Source organism: Sesamum indicum, linkage group LG10, assembly GCF_026168435.1.
Source record: "Sesamum indicum cultivar Baizhima isolate 11 linkage group LG10, ASM2616843v1, whole genome shotgun sequence".
NCBI classification, from domain to species: Eukaryota; Viridiplantae; Streptophyta; class Magnoliopsida; order Lamiales; family Pedaliaceae; genus Sesamum; species Sesamum indicum.
In genome coordinates, this window is record NC_142666.1 from 19165616 (window position 1) to 19185817 (window position 20202).

Sequence of the window (20202 nt, forward strand, 5' to 3'; positions counted from 1 at the left end):
TACATTTTGATTATCTGAGACAAAGAAAACAATGACAGTTTGTTTAAAAATGCAAAGTTATATGCAAAAATAGATGGTAGGCAGCATAAGTTGATGGGATTTGACAGAGTTTCTTGGAGTGCATTATAAGATCATGTAATGGGGCCTAAGATTCTTACCTTAGGATTCAAGATTTATAGGTGTAATAAAGAGAAAGGGGACTCCACCCTCTTTCATTTGATTTCATCCCGTATTTCATCTTCTATTTCATTTAAATGACATACATAAATCCGCAACTCCTACTTACCACATAAATATTTAGACTTAATGTGATCTTTATTCACCGATCATAACAATAGTCCGACATTTTTTAATATATGCTCAATATTTCGAAACTCTCAAAATTTTAGAATTTTTGTGTTTCTCAAATAAAACATTATATCTGTACTGAAAGAATCGTTATTCTCTCTCTCTCTATATATAACTTTAAGTGTGAATAAACCCCAGAAATAAATAATTGTAAGTCCTGATTTCCATTCTTTAAGGTCAAAATTAAGTTTAACATATCAAACATGTCATAATTTGATTAATAGGCAACCAAATGTTTGCATATAAATATGTGTGAATTCGATTAATAGCCAACTCACATTAGGGATGCCAGCCATTCTATTGTATGTTGATGATTCAAGTTTTAGGTTTTCTTTCTCTTTCGAGTCCAACAAAAATTGCTGCCAAATTAAGGCTTACTCCTTAACTAATTAGAACATGCTTGCTTCAAAAAATGATACCTCAGGTTGCGGCTTAATTGCAATTTTCGTCCTCCGAAATATAGCAGTTTGAATCCTACGAAAAGTTATTTTAACTATTAATCTATCAGTTTTTCTAAATTGATGATTTTTTAATTGGAGTTTTATGCTCTTGTGCGACGTGCATGTGGGAAAATCGTTCGAGTTTTTTGAATTTTAATGAAAAAAAAGTCTTAAATCTAAGGAAAATAATAAATTTATGAACTAAATTGCTAAATTAATTGATTAGAACTGTCGAACCCAATATATATATATATATATGGGGGACAAATTATTTTACAAAAATGGGTTTTATTTTTATTTAATTTTTTATAATTAGTGGGAATTAGTTAAATAATTACGTAATAATTAAGAAAAGATAATGAGGTGGTGTGAGGGGTTAATCAAAAGGGGTTAGCAATAGTAATCAAAGTTTGATCACAGCTTGCTGTCTGTCTGTGTCTGGTAATCATGATTTGTGGAGAGTATTAGCCATAAATGTCGTTGTTCATGAACTAACACTTTTAATCTCAAAATTGTCATTAGCTGTAATTGGCTAATTGCTAAGCATATATAGAAAGCGCGTATGCGTTTATAACTAATCATAGTATAATAATACTGTATCAGAATTTCATTACTGGTGTTATGTCAATCCATCAATAACTAATTAATGCTATAATTATAAAAAGGGTAAATTACAATAAATTTTTTCTGAAATTTGACATAATTATAAATACTCTCTCATCATTTGAAAAATTATAAATACCTTCTGATCTTTTAGCGGTCCTCTAACAATTAGCTCAGTGCGTTAGTCTTCATTATGTTTACATTTATTTTATGTTATAAACTGACCAAAATACCCTTTGTGGACTATGAATTATAATTTTATTTATTTTTTAAAATTTTATAATTTTTTTATAGATTAAGTGAATATTTCTTTTATAATTTTTAAAAAATTTTCATCCACCGCGTTTAATAATTTTTATTTCTTTTGAAAAATACAATAAGGGCAAAATTAACAATTGCAAATCTCCATTGGAGGATTACATAATTTCATCAAATAAGAGAAGGTAAATTGCAATTATGCAAACCTAAGGGGAGCTCGTAGTAAATTACCTTTATACAAAAAAAACTATTGTACTTAATACTCTTTTCCACAAATTTATATAGAGATAATTATATTTGCAATCTCTGACCTATGGTTTATTTATACAAACCACTCATGTTTTTTTGCATAATTATAAAAACTACTCTTGAGAATAAAAATATGAATAGTCTGTGTAATAATGTTGACGTTTTTGGAGAGTGTATGTGAAATTTTCAAAAAAATAGGAGTGCTTTTTGTAAATGATGTTGACGTTTCTCGTGATTGTATGTGTAATTATTCAAAAAGTAAAAGTAATTTGTGCAAATAATTATAAATGAGGGGATGCAAATATAATTATCCCATATATATTTTTAAATACACACACGCATCAAATGTTCCTAATTGCTAATACTACTTAATAAGGCTCAACCCCTACTAGAGTACTATTTTTGTTGTTATAATATTGATCGACTAAAATACCCCCAATATATTTATTCATTTACCAATATATCTATCTTTTTAATTAATTTGTTCTATCAATTATTTTCTATTCAAGTATATTTAAAAAATTATATTAAATTACATCTTTCATGAGATTAGGCATAATTATAAATACATTTTCGTTATTTAGAAAATTACCAATCCCCCTCATTTTAACGTCCGTTTAACAATGATTCAATTTTGTCAGCCTCCGTTAGGTTTTGATAAACTGACTAAAATGTCCTTTTGGACTATAAATTATAATTCTATATATTTTTAAATTATGAATTTTTTACATTACTTTTAGATTTTTTACACTTTCTCAATTTTTTTTAAAAAAAGAAGTTCAACAAGAATAATATAGTAATCTTTTATCTTATCGTTTAGGACTACATAATTATTTTCAAATTGAGGGGTATTTATAATTTTCGAGACAATGAAGGGTATTTATAATTTTATTAAATATCAAGGAAGGTAGTTATAATTTACGTTTAAAATTATTATATTTTATAAGTTCTGATTAATTGATTAATTTTTTATTTAATTAAATAAATAAAATTAGTTATGCACGCAAATCAAGTGTGATTTAAAAAAAAATAGAAGAGGTTATTTTCAAATACAAAAACATTCAAAAAGTTTTACCTCCAACCCAAAGGACAAAGTAGTCATTTTCCAAACCCCACCGCTTCATGACAGAATTTAAATTTTAAACCCAAACATTTCACTGTCAAATTCTTCTCCGCACCGTTTTCTCAACCGCCGTCAACTAACGCCGTTATTTTACTCCACCCCCTCTATAACTATCTGCAACAGAAGACAAAGAAAGCCCACTGTCACACACACACACACACACACAAGAAACACGCTGGGAGTTGAAGAAACCTGTCGATAAGGAAATCTCAGACGAAGAATAAACCAAAAAGATCAGAATTTTGAACTATTTGTGAGAAAATTTTCGCTCATTTTGAATTATTTATTCACATTCATGGAGATGTATAAGTATAGGTATATGTATATTCATGTAATTCGATCTAGGTTTCATTTGGTTTTGAGAATTAAGGTTTTTGGTGCAAGCAGATCTAGTTAAGGTTGCTTTGTGTTTTTGTTCGTTTGAGTTAATCTGCATTAGCTTGTTTTGTGTTTCAAGTAAATTTTGTGGATTTTAAAGTTTGATTGCTTTAATTGCGGAATAGTATTTGTTGGGCACGGTAAATGGCATTTACTGATATCTCAGAGTAACTTGTTTCTAGAAACAGAGATTCTGATGCAAACCATGTATCTATTTATGCTATCTTCTAGTACTTTGTGCACCAAAAGTTATACCTAACAATGTGTTGCCAGATTTTAGACTCCCTTCGTATGATTAATTTGAAATGTGGATGAAAATGGAAGAAGTTTTATGTGGCCTATAGGCCCTCCTGTTGTCATGAAATGGTTAGTATGCTAATTTAGATGGTTGAACATTTAAAATTTGGAATTTGTTTGCACAGGAGCTACTATTATTTTCTTGTTTAAGGTGTAAATGTCTGGAAGTTTAAATTTTAGAATCTTTTTCTAGCTATAGTATTGATAAGCAGTCAAATTCATCCCAAAAATGAGCTTATGTGAGGGTGTGTTTGATATGCAAATGATGATGTTTGTGTAGGAGAAACTTATGCTAGGCTAGGTAAATTTTGTGACATGACCGGCCTCGAGTTTCACTTGCTCTTTTTGTTGCAATTTTCTAGATTTTTTGGTTGCACCATGGGTGCCTTGAGGAATGGTGATTTCACGTTTTCCAATGTAGTATTATGTTCCAAAACATCTTTAAACTCAGTGCCATGTCTGAAAAATTGGCTTTCCATTTACTTATTTTTGGCCAGCGTCAAGATAATTGGAAAAAATTAAAAAACAAGAAATTACCACATAGCTGCTGCTACCTTCTGACTTATCTTGTATGTGAATACGTGCAATTGGATGGAATGTGTAATCTAATGGCAAGTTTCTGAAGCCTAACAATTTCGAGTCATCTTCTTCTTGGGTGAAACTCTTCCTTATTTTTGTTATTACCTCAACCATTGAATTTAACTCTGATGCCTGATATATTGCTTGCTGTATGATGTCATGTTTTCTTGTGCCCATGTTCATTTTATATATACCAAAAAAAAATGCTACTGAAGGTTTTTTGCTTTTCTTTTTGTTTTTGTGAAATTGCTTTAATTAAATGTTTATTGCAATTTGGATGATGATCTATAGATATTCTATGAACTAGCACCTGGTCCTTATCAAGCGACCTGCTCATATAATGTTTATTCTTATGAACTCAGTAATATGGGACTGGAAGGCAGTGACATCCACATTGACAAGGAGCCAGATGGTGTCACAATGTACTCAAATGGTGTCAACCATGACACTAGTTATGCAAATGCTAATCAGCAAGATCTGCAGCAGCAGTCTGAGTTTATTAATATGGCCCTGCAGCCTGACAATACATTGGATGAGAATTCTGAAGTGACGCACCATGAGATCCAGGAATGTAATAGAGAAAAGCCAACTGAGGCTCCAAAAGTCTGTCAAGTCGAGACATATGAGCAGCAGTTGCAGAGCGACAATAGTGAAATTAACTTGTCCAAGGAGGATGAGACACATGAAGGTCGAGAATCAGTGAAGGACAATAAGAACACACGAGCTTGTGACAAAAAGACTACCAGGGCTGCTGTTGGAAGCTGTAAATCAAAATGCACAGTTCCACAACCATTTGCTCTGGCAACTGAAAAAAGAGCATTATATGGAGATAAACCATCTAATGTTCACATTTTGCAACATCAGACTTCTGCAAAGCAGAATCCAGTAAATGTCTTACTCCAATATTTAGACTTTTATGCTTCATCCTAGTATCTTTTAATGGGGTGCACATAGGTGTTTGTAAACATTTTCATCTATTAGTTCTAAGGCATTTTGCTTTGCCTTGGGTAAGCCCAATTTTCAGTAAATCTTTTGTTCTAAGTAAACTAAAGGTTATCAAATGGACTTAATGTTCATGATGTTTCACACATTCTTCCTCTTTACCTAGAAATGTGTCCTTGAAAAGAAAATTACTCAGTTTTCTATTAGAACTGAGCAGCTGCTTCTTTTACTTGGTGAATGAAAGATTCCCATTCTCTTTCTTGGTTTCTTTTTGGCACTTGCTTTGTGCTTAGTTTAAAGTATTTATAATGTGGATTTTCATGCACGAGAAAGTTGGTGCAGATAAGAAACACTAATCTTAGTTTGGATCATAAAAGAGATTCTTTGCACATCTGGGATTACCATGTGAACTTCTAATGCTCTGTTTTTCTTGATTTTGATATAGACAGTCCCACCTATTGTTCCAAGGAAGCCATTGCAACCTGACAACAAGAAACACCCTGATGATGATACTTGCTCAGTTGCCTCATCGTATCCTATATAAAGCTTCTATATTTTTATTTTCTTTATTTTATTTTCTTTTATCTTTCCCTATTTAAGGCTCTTTACCGTTCATTGTGACTGCTTAATATGAGTTTTCATCAACTATCAAAGAACTGCGGCTTCAATAAGAAAGACCAAGGTAACTGTTGCATCAGCCCCGGTGTTTAAGAGCAGTGAACGCGCCGAGAGAAGGAAGGAGGTATTGTTCAATCATATTGTTTTGCAGTCGAGATTTCTTCATATTAAGCTGAAATAGATTCCGTATTTCTGTTTTCTTCATTTAACTATTCTCATCTACTCCAGTTCTACTCAAAATTAGAGGAGAAACATCAAGCATTGGAGGCTGAGAAAACTCAATCTGAGGCTAGGACAAAGGTACATCACACTGTTATACAAATGGTTGAAACGACTATAAGTATGAAGTTCAATACTCACACCTACCCCAAGGTTACCTTGGTATAGGAGTTGGATTTGAGAGAAGATTTGGTGGAAGGATTTCAAATGAATTCATATTAAATAGATTTCAAATCCACCAGAACAACTTAAAAAATAGCTTATCTCCAACTCCAACAATTTAAACGAAGTGTAAAAGTACGTCAAAGTCCCTTCTCTAAGGTGCATGTTTCTTACTTGTCCACTTGATATCTGTAGGAAGAGACAGAAGCAGCAATTAAGCAACTAAGGAAGAGTTTGTTATTTAAGGCAAGCCCAATGCCAAGCTTCTACCATGAGGGACCGCCACCCAAGGTTGAATTGAAAAAGGTGCTGATTTACTCCATGTATTCATTATCCCAAAGAATTTTGAGATGTTATACTTTTAGGAAAAGATTATCAAAGTTGAAGACAGAAAAAATTTATTTATTTCCCATTAGTGCTTGTGATCATCTTTAGATTGTGTTATATTCTATTGAACTGTCAGCCACCTCCAACTCGTGCAAAATCACCAAAGTTGGGCCGTCGAAAGAGCTGCACTGATGCAAAAGGTTCAGGCCAGCAAATCCATGAAGCTCACCAGAGTTTTCTGATTTTCAGAGACAGCTCCCCAACAAATAGGAAAGTTAGGACCAATACACAAAGCAGAACTGCTGCCTGCAAACCTAGAGGAGCGACCCTGCAAGGCAGAGAGACACAAGAGGCTTTTGCACCTAAGCTGATTGGAGAGAAACGTGTGGACATTATTATTCATTCTTGATGAACCCTTGTAAGTTATCTAATCGATGCTGGAAAGAACTTAATTTATGTTGAGTGATAATATATTCTGGATCTCGCCTTGGGACTGCTCCCTTTGGATGCATTCTTACACAGTAAACCCATCGAGTGTTTTTTCTTTTTCTTTTCGGATTAATTTCCTGAAGTGTAAAGCCACATGAGTGAAACATGTCTAAAAACATCCATCCAGCTGTAAATCACATTCCTTTTATTATGAAAGTCACGCGTTTTTGTCTTACATACAGCATTTGTGGTTAATGTCATATTTTAGGTCATATGAACAAAACGCAAAAGAAAGATGCTCATAGCACACGAAGCCAATTGAAGTGTTAAGGTATAATGATCCGTATATAATGACTTTCTTACACTAGTCACCAGTTTATGGCTTCTTGGAACAATGTATTTAATCCAAATAGCAGGAAACTTGTTCAGACAGATTGTTGGAGTTTTTGGAAACTATGTTTGTTTCCCACTTAATTATCAGCTTCAAAGTATTCACTTTCAGCAAATTGCTTGATTTCCACATATGAAACTGTGGCTGTCCCCATTGACATGTTGCTTGCATTTTTCCTTTGCTCTACCTGGGACCATACATGTTATTATTTTCACAAGAAAAGCAGTTCAATTCAAATACATAACATGTGGAGGTGAGATTTCATGTTCACAATCTAGGTTGCCACTAGGTTGTGACATGTTTGGGACCACTGGAAAAAAGACTTTTCCACAGTTTGGAAGTTAGGTTGCTCAACAGCCCTACATACACATGTTTGCCAAACCTTTTTGTTTCAGTAGAGATTGCATACTGTACTTACCCCACAAATGCAAGACCTGGTCACAGCAGTTAAAAGCTATTAGGTTGTGTTTGGATTGATGGATTTAGAATATACAGAATTCATAACAAACCATTCAACTTGTTAGGATAATTTCATGTTACTACAAATTTTTAAATTCTTCAACTCTAACTTTGAGCTATTTTCTGAGATATTACAGCATTTTAAATTCTTTGTAATATGGAATCGTTTGAAATTCTTCCGACAAATCTATTATTCTCTCTTTAAATATCATTTTCAAGATTATTAGTGCATCAACTTTAGACAAAACTGGAAAGCCAGAATTCAGCAGAGTCAACACAATGCATTCATACACACCCCTATTTGTTCATTTCCTTTATGTTTAAGCTTTGGATCACTCTTATCTGGAACAATGACTTCATTGATTAAAGTACTCCTACTTCTCTCTTTCTGCTTTTTCCTATTTGGGAAAGCCAAAACAAACACCCCTTCACATAATAATTTCAGTTGCAATTTCACATTAAGCAATCAAATTCACTGCTCTGATCTCTAATAAATAGTTTGTGTTATTGAGTATGTTGCAGTTGATAGACAGCATTCCGATTAGGTCATTGTTCCCACAATATAAGCGTTTGACCCATACATACATAAAGTTACTTACAATAATTTTCCTCGAAATTAATGTTTCATTTCCTCAAAAAATAGATGTGAAAATATTTCCATAATCCATACTGATTCTTAGAGAAAGTTGTCGTAATTAATCTTTTATATACGCGTTTTACGTCATTAACTTTCAACAATCTTTAAATTGGATTATCGAAAAAAGAAATCATTAAATTGGAAAACTAGTGTGATTAAATCTTCAATGTGAAAGTATCTCATACACAAACCTTGTTCTTGAGAGGATTATGGGATCCAAACATAGAATATTGATTTACACTCTCTATAGTCAATATTGGGATTTACAAAGGATTAAGGATGCGTGATAACTATGCCAAACTATGCTGTCTTAATGAATATTTGTGTGTGAAAAGCATGATATGGGAAGGTGTAAAAAGTGGGACTACTTGTCAAAAAAGAAAGCCCCCTCTTCTCCCCCTCAACGTATATAAAAAGGCCCCATGAAAAATCAATGCATGGCTATACCAGAAATCGAACATAGTCCTCTCGAACAACACCTCCCCACCCCACCCTCCACAAGTGTACTTTGTGATGAAATGTTGAGGGGAATGCTGTCTGGTTCGAGACCGCTCTTTGATTGAGTGATTGAGTGCGTATGTATACAGATTCTGTTGAGTGATCTCGGACCAGGCTTCATTCCCCTCAGCTTCTGGAACTGATGACCTATGTCCAAGGTATGTTTTCTTGATGAATCCAAAAGCTTTTTTGGTTCAATTATCTCATGGTTTTTGTTTTAATATATGTATGTGTCTGTGTATCTATTACGGCACTTGATGATATTGAATTATTTAATTCTTGAAGTTGTATCAAAGTTTGAAGACTATGTAGTCTAATTACTTCTTCTGGATTACCATTTATAAGATATAATTTCTTGTTTGTAATTTGTCTATTTGAGTATATTTCAGAAAGGGGTGTTGGTGGAAGAAGGATATATGAAAAGACTGTAAATCATCTGCAGCCAACTGCTTCAGTTTTGAGCTCTGGAAATCTCTCAAGGACATAGGAAAAAAGAAAGGAAAAAGATAGAAAGAGCACAAGTAATATGTTGTGCGTTATCAACCGGAACGAAAGCCGCCTAACTAGGTAAAAGGAGGATTTTGGGACTTGTACGTTGCTCAAATCTTTCGTCTTTATTTGACGTGTTGGATGGTAGTACAAGCTTCCGGCTAATAAAGAACCGGCTAGAAATTATCTTTTTTAATAGGATAAATTACAAAAGGCATCCCCGCTCGTTGTTCAAAAAATTACAAATATCCCCTGGAATTAACGACTATCTAACAAATATTTCATCGCAACGACCTATTATACAATTTTAGACAGTCGTTAATTCTAAAAGGGTATTTTTAATTTTTCAAACAGTATGAAATATTTATAATTATACCAAATTTAAGGGGAGTCTTTATAATGTATTCTTTTTTTTTTTTTAATATAAACCAAAAGTAATAGTATCAAACATTAACACATTTATCTTTGATGTTTGGTATATATATAGTTTAGTTTATGTTTTCAATGTTTTCACCAAAGTTATTTGAAAAAACAGTAATGGGGTTGGGTGTGAAAATGTGAGTGGAAAGCAAAAACAAAGCAAGGTTTCATCTTTCCGTTGGACTTTACTTGTTGAGAGTGACAAAGAATATAGATTTGTGAACTTTTACTTTAGTATTATTATTACATGAGATGAAGGATGTTTTTTTTTTTCTCAACAAATTTACAGCCTTTACACCCATTACACTGCCATCATAACATTCCCCTGATTATTGGACCCCTTCTTAAACTTTTACAAAGTGAAAGTTTGTACAGATTTTGTGCTTACTGTCTGGATTTCTTTCTTACAGTTATTAAGATAATATTATTACAACAGACATAATTTTCCTTACACACCATTCACTAATTCTTTTTCACATTGTTAGGTCCTGAAAATTTAAATAAATCAAGGCATTTATATGTCTATATATATATGAAAAAGTAAAAGTCAAAAAGTTCTTATTATAATATTTGATTTATGTATGTTGAATTGACAAATTAATGAGTCGAGGATATTGATAGACGCATTTTATTTATTGTAATTAGTGCAAAAGATCCAACATATTGATTAAAAATATGGAACCAATTTCGTTTTAAAAAATAAAGGAATAATTACATTTACATCTCTGCTCTATGTTCTATTTACACAAACCATCTCTGTCTTTTGTGTAATTACAGAAATTGCTCATGGCAATAAAAAAATAATTGGGGTAGTTTGTGTAAGATGTTGACGTTTCAAGGGGTATATGTATATTTTTTCAAAAAATTAAGGTCAATTTATGTGAATAATTTTGACGTGCCTTATGAGTGTAGGCGTAATTTTTTAAATATATGAGTGATTTCTGTAAAATAAATCATAAATCAAGAGGTATAGACGTAACTATCACAAAAATAAAATAAAGAAAAACATTTGGTGATGATGGTGGGACTCTTGATTTTTGCAACAATTATTTAGCACTTGAAAACCATATTGGAAAATTGCTTCATTATTAGGGCACAAAATATTTGGTGATGACACTGAGAGCTCATAATTAACAAGAGTCAAAAGAAGAGAAGAGACAACTTGAGTATGTTGAAAGAAAAAAGCAGTCTTGTGCTCATAAAAGGGTTCACAATTTGGACCAAAAAAAAAGAAAATTGTTTTGTGTGTTCAAATAAATGCCTTAGGTTTGCTTTTTGTGACTTGACTATAAATCCTAAAAAGCAGCCAATATTTCATTTTTAAGAAGGTAAGAAAAGTCTATTTGATGATATAAAAGATAAATTTTGTTGTGAGTTAGTGACCCAATTGTAAAGGAAGTTGTTTGTTGACAAAAGTGTTTATGAGTTTCCACTATTGTTCTTTATATAATAATAAATAAAATTTTAATTTAGGGCAAACAAAAATTAATAATTGCAAGTCGCTTAATCAAAAAAGGAAGTACGTTGCTCGTCAAATTCTTGACTTTTTTGAAATTACTCAAAACTCGTGATTGATTTAAGAGTTAAAATGTTGATGTTGGGGCAACTCTCGAATGAATCGATATTAGTTTGTGCAGCAGACTGTAATACTCGTATTTTTGAAGCGAATATAATGAAATTTATCATGCATATATGGTTCTCTACAATAATTATGAAAAAAAAAACAAAATATTATAATAACATAAAATATAGGGGTATAGAATACAGGAATTATTGTTCCAAGTCCAACCCATTCTTCTGGAAAGCCTATTTGTTTGACCAAACAAATTCCACATGGTTACATTCTAAGTCCAAATATGGAAATTCTTACTCAAATAAAATGAAGCATTGACTAATCTCAGAAAATAACTTCCATCAAAGTTATTTCAGTACAAGTTGCTCTGTTGTTTCTAAACTAACATTTGCTATATATGTTATAGCTAATTAACATCTAGTCGTACAATATGATTTCTGACGTTTTATTTTTCCTTTACGAAAGTTAGAGTAGCGGACTGATATTCGTATAAAAATAACTAAATGTGGGAGAAAATTTAATGAGTTAGGTTTTCATTAGAGTTAATTACATGACGGGCAAAATGCTTATTTAGTCCCATAAAATAAGGGCCAGAATTTGTTTTGGTACCACAATTATGACAAATGCCGCTTTTAATACTATGAAACTCATTATTACGTATTTTTAGTTTCAAAAAGTCCGTACATTGTGGGTTTGGGACTAAAAATGGGTTGTTTGGGACTTAAAAGACAACGTAATTTTGAAACTAAAAAGGCAAAAAATCATATTTTTGGGACTAAAAAGACTTGATTTTGAGTTTTATGAAATCAAAAGCGCTACCTATCATAGTTGTGATACCAAAAAAATTTCTATCCTTATTTTATGGGATTACAAAAATATTTTGCCCTCACACAACGGATGCATTATATTGTGGTGCGTTTGAAAGGGTTGGGCGCTTGCAAAGCCATTGCCTTTGTTGATGGGCTTCAAAAAGGACTGGTAGGAAAAAGCATTGCTAATTTCAAATCACTACAGAACGTTGTGTACATACTACCTTTGATTTTTATGTACTTGAGTTTTGTGTACCCAAATTGGGGCGGTCTGATACTTCCCTTATGGAACCTTGACGTAAATATAAATTAAATTTCCTTTCTTCTCTTTGTGTGTTTGGATTGTTATACAATTATGAGTGAATGAATGTTTTCTTCAAATGTTGCCTCTTAGTATCGTGTACTAGGTGTCGGCCAGTTGGTTCCGACATGTATTATCTTTTCGTGAGCGAAATAATGATTTACGCATATTTCATTGCACTAAATACAATAACTTTTGACCTGTATTTATAACGAGATGTGTGTTAATTATCGTTACATCTTTTGAAACGTATGTGTCAAAATATGTTGCATCCAGCACAATTCCAAATACTAAATGAACAAAAACGAAGTCATATATCTTCTAATTGTAGCATCAACCATAAATTATCAAAACCTTAATTGTGAAAGTGATCCCAAATTAGGATGAATGGAAATGGAGGGGTGGATGTCTGGTGGTGGGTGGTGGTGGTGGTGGTGGTGGTGGGCTGTCTTGTCTGCATGGTCCATATGGATATTCTTGAAAGAGATCCCCCAAAAATATTCTTTATGGATAGCCCCAAACCATTTTATGTATTATTCAGGACCACAACCCTCACACGAAATTTAAATGGGAATCTATCTATGTAGTAAAAGTTTCGGACCTCATGTGGGGTGGTATTTTCATGGTCCAAGTATATATGACCACGTCACGATTAATTAATCAGTTGTTCACATAAAATTATATAATTATATATCTCAAGTATAATTTTTTCTATCTTAATATATTTTTTTTTTTTTGGTGAAATGTAAGTTTCATTCAACCAAGAATAATATTTACAATGTACTCCGGGTGATACAAAAGCCCACGCTAAAGATTAAGAACAATCAAAACCGTGTGGGAAGAGTGTCCATAGGACCCTATACAATGTAACCTTGACTAAATTAATAAGCCTCTCGGGACAGGCCGTTGACCCCTCGAAGATGACTTCGTTGCGCTGCCTCCAAAGTGTGTACACCGTGCATGCCAAAGCGAGGTGTCGCGCTTTGTTCTGCACGGAGGAACCTGTTTTCTCCTTCTTGAGCCACTTGACCGCACTTTGAAGGGTTGACATAGTCCAGTTAATGCCAAGCCATTGTCGGATGCGTGACCAAACGAAGTTGCTGAACGGGCACTCAAAGAAAAGGTGCTTGGCCGATTCCTTGGTGTTGATGCATAGTGAGCACATATCCTCCTCTTGGAGGAATCCAAGTCTGTCCCTCGTAGCTAGTCTACCGCGCAAGCCAAGCCACAAGATAAATGAGTACTTCGGCGGGATAAAAGCCTCCAAATAGCTGCTTTCCAAGGATGCCTCGCAAGTTTCGGCCTGAAGTACTCATAAGCTTTCGACGTTTGGAGACCCTTTGGGGTGGACCATCTCGTCATCTGCTCAATCGCTGCCTCCGAAGACCCGAATTCAGTGACCACCCTGTTGCGGATTTCGACAAGCCGTTGAAGGAGTGGTGAATCTCCCATCTTCGGTTGCCAGTCCCAGATTGATGCATCTCTAAGGTAGACACCGTTGACCCACTGCACCCACAACGTGTCTGCCTTGCGGTGGATGTTCCATAGTACTCGAACAAGTAGAACCACGTTCCAAGACTGAATGTGCTTGATGCTGAGTCCACCTTCTTCCTAGGGATGGATTAATATTTCATATGACATTAAGTGGTTATCTTAGGATGTGGTTCTTGCGATGGATATAATTTAGGTTAGAGTTTTCTCGACGTGGTTTTTATAATTTTTTGCTTTGGACAAAAATTTAGATGTATTTATACCATTTTTTAAAAGCATATTTTATTGACGGAAGTAAACACAAACCTACTATCAATGAAAGATCCAAATGTCACGACGTAGCTGTTATGTCCAAAAACATTCTTAATCATAGTCAAAAACGCGTTTGCAAGAAAAGATAAATCCTCGTTCATACAAATAATTAAAAGAAGAAGACAGTAGTATAATATTCCACCAACCTCCCAGTAATTAATAGATAATTGTGTCCAAACCCCTAATCATTTTATTAATTAGTCGTACATAACCAAAAATGTAAGAATCTACTTTGTACTCATGTGAATGACTTTGATTGTGTATTATTAAAGAATCTTTAAGCTCTGTACTTTTATCACTAGTATGTGTGCGTGTGTGTGCGTGTGTTTGAGTGTGTGTATGTGCGTAGTACAAAATACGTACTGCAATACAGACAGAATCTATTCATACTAGTTTTGGAATTTCTGGGGATGCAGCCGCCCACGTGGCAGCCTCTCAGCCACTAGTGCATGAATTTTGCCTTCAATGACTGCAGACTTCTGAAACTGCTTTTGTGATATGGGGTGCAGTTCTTTTACAATCTTTCTTTCTTGGATTAATGTAGTCACTATGTTGATGGTGTTGTTGATAAAACTTTGTGCATTAGAGAGAGAGAAAGAGAGAGAAACAGTGGTTTGATCCAACTGCAATGAATTGAGGATTAAAAAGGTATGTGGGACTATCAATTTTTGCTTACTTTAAATGGGTATGTTTCTGTTGAATAACTGTTGTTAATTGGTAATAATACTCTTGTTTTGACATATATTTTTGCTAAGTTGTTTCACAACAACTGTATGCAAGGATATGGGACTACAGATCTGAGTACCTTTATAAACAGGACACTCTAAATTTTGGGTTTTTTTAGAGAAATGGAGGGATCAAGAGTTTGAGAAGTAAGACATCCTAAGATGTATGTCTGAAATTCAAGAAATCACTTTTTTTCGCCAAATTTAGATATCATGATTGGGCTCTGTTAGTTTGTTACTTCAAGCCTGTAATATTCTGAGTCAAAGGTAGCCTCTGGATTTCTAGAATAAAGATAGAGCTTTCGTCATTAGTTTCTAAATAGAGCTGGTGGATTGCATCTGAATTGGCTGAAGGGTGTTTGCTCATCCAGACTCACGATATACAAGTTTTATTGTAGTTGAGATCAAGCGCATCGAGAAACAAAGTCTTATTGATTTATCGTTGTGATTCCTCTCTGCATTTTCCTTCTCTTCTGTATGCTTGAGTTATTAGTTGCAGGTCTTATTGCAAGACGGTCGTGTTAAATCTTGATTTTCTTCATTTTTTACTAGGTTGTGTTTGAAAAATATGGTTCTCTATTTCGGATATCCAGGTCACGAAAGCAATTTACGGGTTATTCCTGAAATCCAGGATGTATAGTTACAGAGGTTGCTGATGACAAATACAAATGACGAGGACGTTGATCTAGGACTTGCTTTGGGTTTGACAAATTACAGTGAAGAGACATGGTTGGATGGTAGCAGGTGCAGGTGGAAATGCAACCTCAAGTATCAAGATGGCGTTTGCAGCATATGATCCTCTATCTGAATTAGTTTGGTCGCCACGCAACGGTTTGAGCCTCAAATGTGCAGATTCAAGCATGCCTGACAACATGTGGGATGCAGGACCAAGAGTAAAGGATCTTTCGATGTCAGAGAGTATGAGATCCAAGGAGAATGGGGATAATGAAGCTGTCGATGATAAGTTAAATGCAATTCATGGACAGTGTGATGGTACTATGTTATTTCTTGTTTCATTAACTCCTTTCTTGTATTGTCTTCTTTCGTTGCTGACTGAGAGCTTTTTTCTGTATGAAAATCGTGTGAACTGTTGTTTAGGCGGGAGCAAACGCAAAATGGAAGAAGATGCTGGAAGGAGCGATGCAAATAAGGTGGAAAAGGGCGAGGACAATGGAGAGGAGGATTTGTCGAGTTCACGTAATGTCCAAATTGCTGATATTGCAGAAAGCAGCAAGAAACATTCTGGTATATCGTCCTTTGTCTATCTTGTTGCTATGCTATTGTATGTTGTTCCAGTATTAAAATTTGTTTTCACTTTATACTGACCTTCAAGATCTATGCCGAAAAGAAAATAAGGAAATCATGGTTTTGTTAGTTTATGGCCCTTTCTTGTCATTGCATCTAATCCGGCTGTTGGTTTTCTGCAGAGCAGGATAATTTAGCAGAAGGGACAGTTGACGGTAAAATCGACAAGGCCATGAACAGGGGATTCTCTGGTAAGCTTAGCAGAAGAACTCGCTGCAAGAGTCATCGTTTGGAATTCAACACTAGTAGCAGTGATATAATGCGCTTAGCCGTTCCCCTTCGTTCGGAGCCTCTTGCTTGTTCCCTTCCAAATTTGCAAGCCCGAGAGGAATCAGATGAGGAAGTAACATCGGCTTCTGGAGACGTGAACAAGAATAAAACCAGGATCCCTGTTTCTATATCTGGTCGCCATTTTCTGAAAACGAAGTCGTCAGCTGAAAATGACTCGTGCCGTCTCGCTGAGGCAGCTCACATTTTACACGAAGCAAGGCCTCTGGGGGAGAGCTCTCTTCCTGTTGTCAGATCTCCTACGAATAGCAGGATTGATTTGTATCAGGACAAGGGGAAAGAGAAAGCACTATCTGATGGAGGTATCTATGACTATGGGAGATCATCAAATGATGGGGATGACAGCAATGAGAGCGTGGAAAGTTGTAACAGCACTGGATTATTCTCGAAACCCGTAAAAAGACATAGTTATGATCAAGAACAGCTTGTTGGGAGCAAAAGGATGAAAAAGCAAGTACAAGAATGTCATGATTCTACATCCATTGCCAGACATGATAGCTCTTTTACAAATTGGATATCGAACATGGTAAAGTGTCTCTCAGATTCTAGTAAAGAAGGGTCTTTTCCACTTGCTCTTTCCAATGATGATTTTGGCAGTTATCATCAGGACAAGAAGAAACATGATTGTGAGAGCCCAAGTATGGGGTTCGAAACTATGTTTCAGTCCTTGTATTGTCGAAACGCAAAGATGTCTAACTCTGTAGTGCAGAAGGATCATTCTTCCACAGAAGAGTCTAAAGAACTTATGGTGGCTGGTAAGAAGTCGATCGAGAATCTTCCACAATCATGTGACGGAAACAATGATAACTCTTGCAAGCAGATTATTTTATCTGAAAAAGAAGTAAGTCAACATATATCAAGAAACAGTAAGCCGTGGATCTTCTCTGCAGATTTTGCTTGCACTTCATATGCTTGTGGTACGAGCTCAGCGGAAAATAAAGCTACAGACGTCGTGCTGAATAGCACTGCAGAGCATAGATGTCTTAACACCCCACTGGCGAATTGTATGCCTGAAAAAAGTAATCCTCCTGCCAGCTTGTGGATTACTCGCCTTTATACAAAAACATCTACTTTAGAAAACTGCAACCAGATTACTCAAGAAGCTGGTGCTTGCTCTATGGCACCCCCAAAGGCTAAACTTAGTAGTCGGATAACTAATGTTTTCTCTATTGATCAGAAGACTTCTGAGGCTAGGGGCAATTCCTCTGACGACCATGTTCATGCTTCTGGACGAGAGATGCAGAGAATTGCAGCTACATCTGATTCATCGTTTGATCTTAAGCCCATTAATAAACTGAGTCCTGTCCAACTTTCTCCAGAACTTAGAAGTTCAGAGGCAATGACGTCTGTGTTTGCAAAGCGATTGGATGCCATCAAGCACATTAAACATCCATCGGAAAAAAGAAAATCTTCAACTTCCACCCTGACATGTTTTTTTTGTGGCCAAAGTGACCATGATTTGCGTAAATGCCCCGAGTTAACTGATACTGAGCTCAACGATCTCCTAGTAAAGATTAGTTCATTTGATAGGGTGCCAGAATCTCCTTGTTTATGCATCAGATGCTTTCAGTCCGGTCACTGGGCGATTTCTTGTCCCTTGGTGTCATCACATAGGCATATACAATCAGAACGGAATGGTGGTGTCATTAGTCGGTACAATGCTTGCTATCTGCAGCTTTGTGCTGACAATGAGACGAGCCATCCTGGCAGAGAAAATGATGATAATAAGCAAGTTGCTGCTCGTGTCATGGCTTGCAGCAGTAGCAAACCATGCCTGGATTCTTCAAATGAATATCAAAAGAGTACGGCACTGAATTCAGAAAATGATTTGAAAGACAAACAGAACTCTTCACCATGTAATTTCATTAATGCACGGAGTGCAGCTGTTCCGGAGGAGATATTTCATGCGATAAGGAAACTGCAGATGTCTCGTGCTGATATTCTGAGGTATGAAAGATTTTCCAGAAACACCAAATGATGATGAAGTTGTTTTTGAGACTTTTAATAATTCATTATGAATATCTGAATGAAGAAGAATTTTCAGATACTCGTTCTGGCTGCTTGTTCTTGACATCTGATTCCATTCTTGAATATCTGCTGATCAATATCTGATCCAGCTCCTATGCTTGTGCTCACAGATGGATGAGTTCCAACATCTCTTTGCCGCATTTAAATGGTTTTTTCCTGCGTTTGCGGCTTGCACAGTGGGAAGCAGGATTAGGTGGGACAGGTTACTATGTTGCTCGCATAACAGGTACTTTTTGTTTAAAGTATAAAATCCAAACAGCTAAAGCTGCTTATATTTGTAAACATCCTTCTCTTTGTGTTTCTTTTGAGATGGATCAATAGGGGATACGGCAGCGACTATTCACTGCACGTCCAAGAACTCTATCTTTGTAGACGTTGGAGGGATCAAATCGTCAGTAGGGAGTCAGTACGTGTCCAACCATGACTTTCTGGAGGTTGGTTTCTTATCAACTCTCTCTGATACTCTAAAGAGGTCACTTCAACTAAAAATGGCTGTCGTATTCTTGAAAACTCGACACGATGATTACGTCTCTGTTCATGCACAACTGTCAAAGCTTCATCTTCGTATCGACATGTTTATATATCAATTCAACCGAACTTCTCAAACTTGTTATGCAGGACGAGATCAAGGCATGGTGGATCAGAATAGTGAACAACGGTGGCCAGATGCCTTCTTTACATGAGTTGAACTCGAAACTCATTGACAGAAAACGTCTAGGTTTTTAGTTTTATTCGTCTTCTTTCCATCGCACACGCAACACTCATGCGTATGTCTAGCTTGTGCAGGCACATTGCCAGAAGCACCGTATGAGGTATGCTCTTCCCTTTCGTTCCGACAACGAAATTTTGAGATAAAAACAGAGTCTGTTATGTTATTGATTCTTTTGTCCAGAATGGCATGGACATGAGTGGTATTCATGTGCATAGTTTTGTTGAGTAATAATGGTTACAACTTAGGGATGGTAAGAATTCTCGATGATGACCGCTGATGTTGATGAAGCTGTTTTTGTCTTTACTTCTGGACAGCATTCTTGAATTTGTTGGGAAATTTTCCCGTGAACCTTTGAGCACAGATTGCTCAACCCCACCTGCCCGAACAAAGTGTATTCAATCATTGAGATTTTATTCAATTAACTCAAAAAAAAAAAATCTGAGTCAATGGATTTTAAATGTTTCTGTTATCAAGAATTATATTTATTGGTTAATTATATTTAAACCTCCTCTAAAAATATAAAATTATATTTTTCTCTAAAAAAAAATTGAATTACGCTTATTTCTCCTTCAAAAATTCTCCTCACACTTAACCCCATTTTAGTTTGGATCTGACTCGATCAAATTTAAAGTAATTATATGGTAAGTATAATACACTTGTCGTGCGATTGGTATACAATGACACTATTCATTTGACATATTATTAGAGGCAGTTAAATAAGAGATCTTAAGTTCGAATCTCATTTATTAAGATTTTAATGTGAAATGATTTTTTTTTCAACAGTTTAAATTT

General features: G+C 35.0%; 2 protein-coding genes across 6 annotated transcripts; both read left to right on the forward strand.

The window, feature by feature from the left end:
• Nucleotides 1-3115: 3115 nt before the first annotated feature.
• Nucleotides 3116-9857, forward strand: LOC105171652 (protein WVD2-like 3). Of its 5 annotated transcripts, XR_016067957.1 has the most exons (9): nucleotides 3145-3336; nucleotides 4638-5160; nucleotides 5663-5748; nucleotides 5872-5959; nucleotides 6064-6135; nucleotides 6412-6522; nucleotides 6680-6961; nucleotides 7241-9115; nucleotides 9347-9857. XR_016067957.1 is itself a non-coding variant. In XM_011092844.3 (7 exons), the coding sequence occupies exons 2-7, from the start codon at nucleotides 4642-4644 to the stop codon at nucleotides 6950-6952; spliced, it is 1149 nt and encodes a 382-aa protein (XP_011091146.1). In that variant the 5' UTR covers nucleotides 3116-3274; nucleotides 4638-4641; the 3' UTR covers nucleotides 6953-7207. The 5 variants fall into 5 exon arrangements, 4 of the variants coding, with proteins under 4 accessions (XP_011091146.1, XP_020552741.1, XP_020552740.1 ...); XM_011092844.3 differs by lacking the exons at nucleotides 7241-9115; nucleotides 9347-9857 and having other exon boundaries at nucleotides 3116-3274; nucleotides 6680-7207; XM_020697082.2 differs by lacking the exons at nucleotides 7241-9115; nucleotides 9347-9857 and having other exon boundaries at nucleotides 3142-3336; nucleotides 6793-7043.
• Nucleotides 9858-14676: 4819 nt separating this feature from the next.
• TZP (zinc knuckle (CCHC-type) family protein) lies at nucleotides 14677-19713 on the forward strand. The gene is given in 8 exon segments (XM_011092838.3): nucleotides 14677-15000; nucleotides 15630-15818; nucleotides 15820-16070; nucleotides 16176-16322; nucleotides 16505-18617; nucleotides 18809-18924; nucleotides 19020-19132; nucleotides 19317-19713. Coding segments are annotated over 7 exon segments (2934 nt in total). The 5' UTR covers nucleotides 14677-15000; nucleotides 15630-15732; the 3' UTR covers nucleotides 19425-19713.
• The last annotated feature ends 489 nt before the right edge of the window (nucleotides 19714-20202 follow it).

Excerpts from the sequence above, each read along its gene's own strand:
- LOC105171652 (XM_011092842.3), top strand. The coding sequence starts at position 3,317 with ATGGAGATGTATAAGTATAG. Across the intron at positions 5,960-6,063 it reads GCGCCGAGAGAAGGAAGGAG|TTCTACTCAAAATTAGAGGA; the intron begins GTATTGTTCAAT and ends CATCTACTCCAG. Across the intron at positions 6,523-6,679 it reads CCAAGGTTGAATTGAAAAAG|CCACCTCCAACTCGTGCAAA; the intron begins GTGCTGATTTAC and ends TTGAACTGTCAG.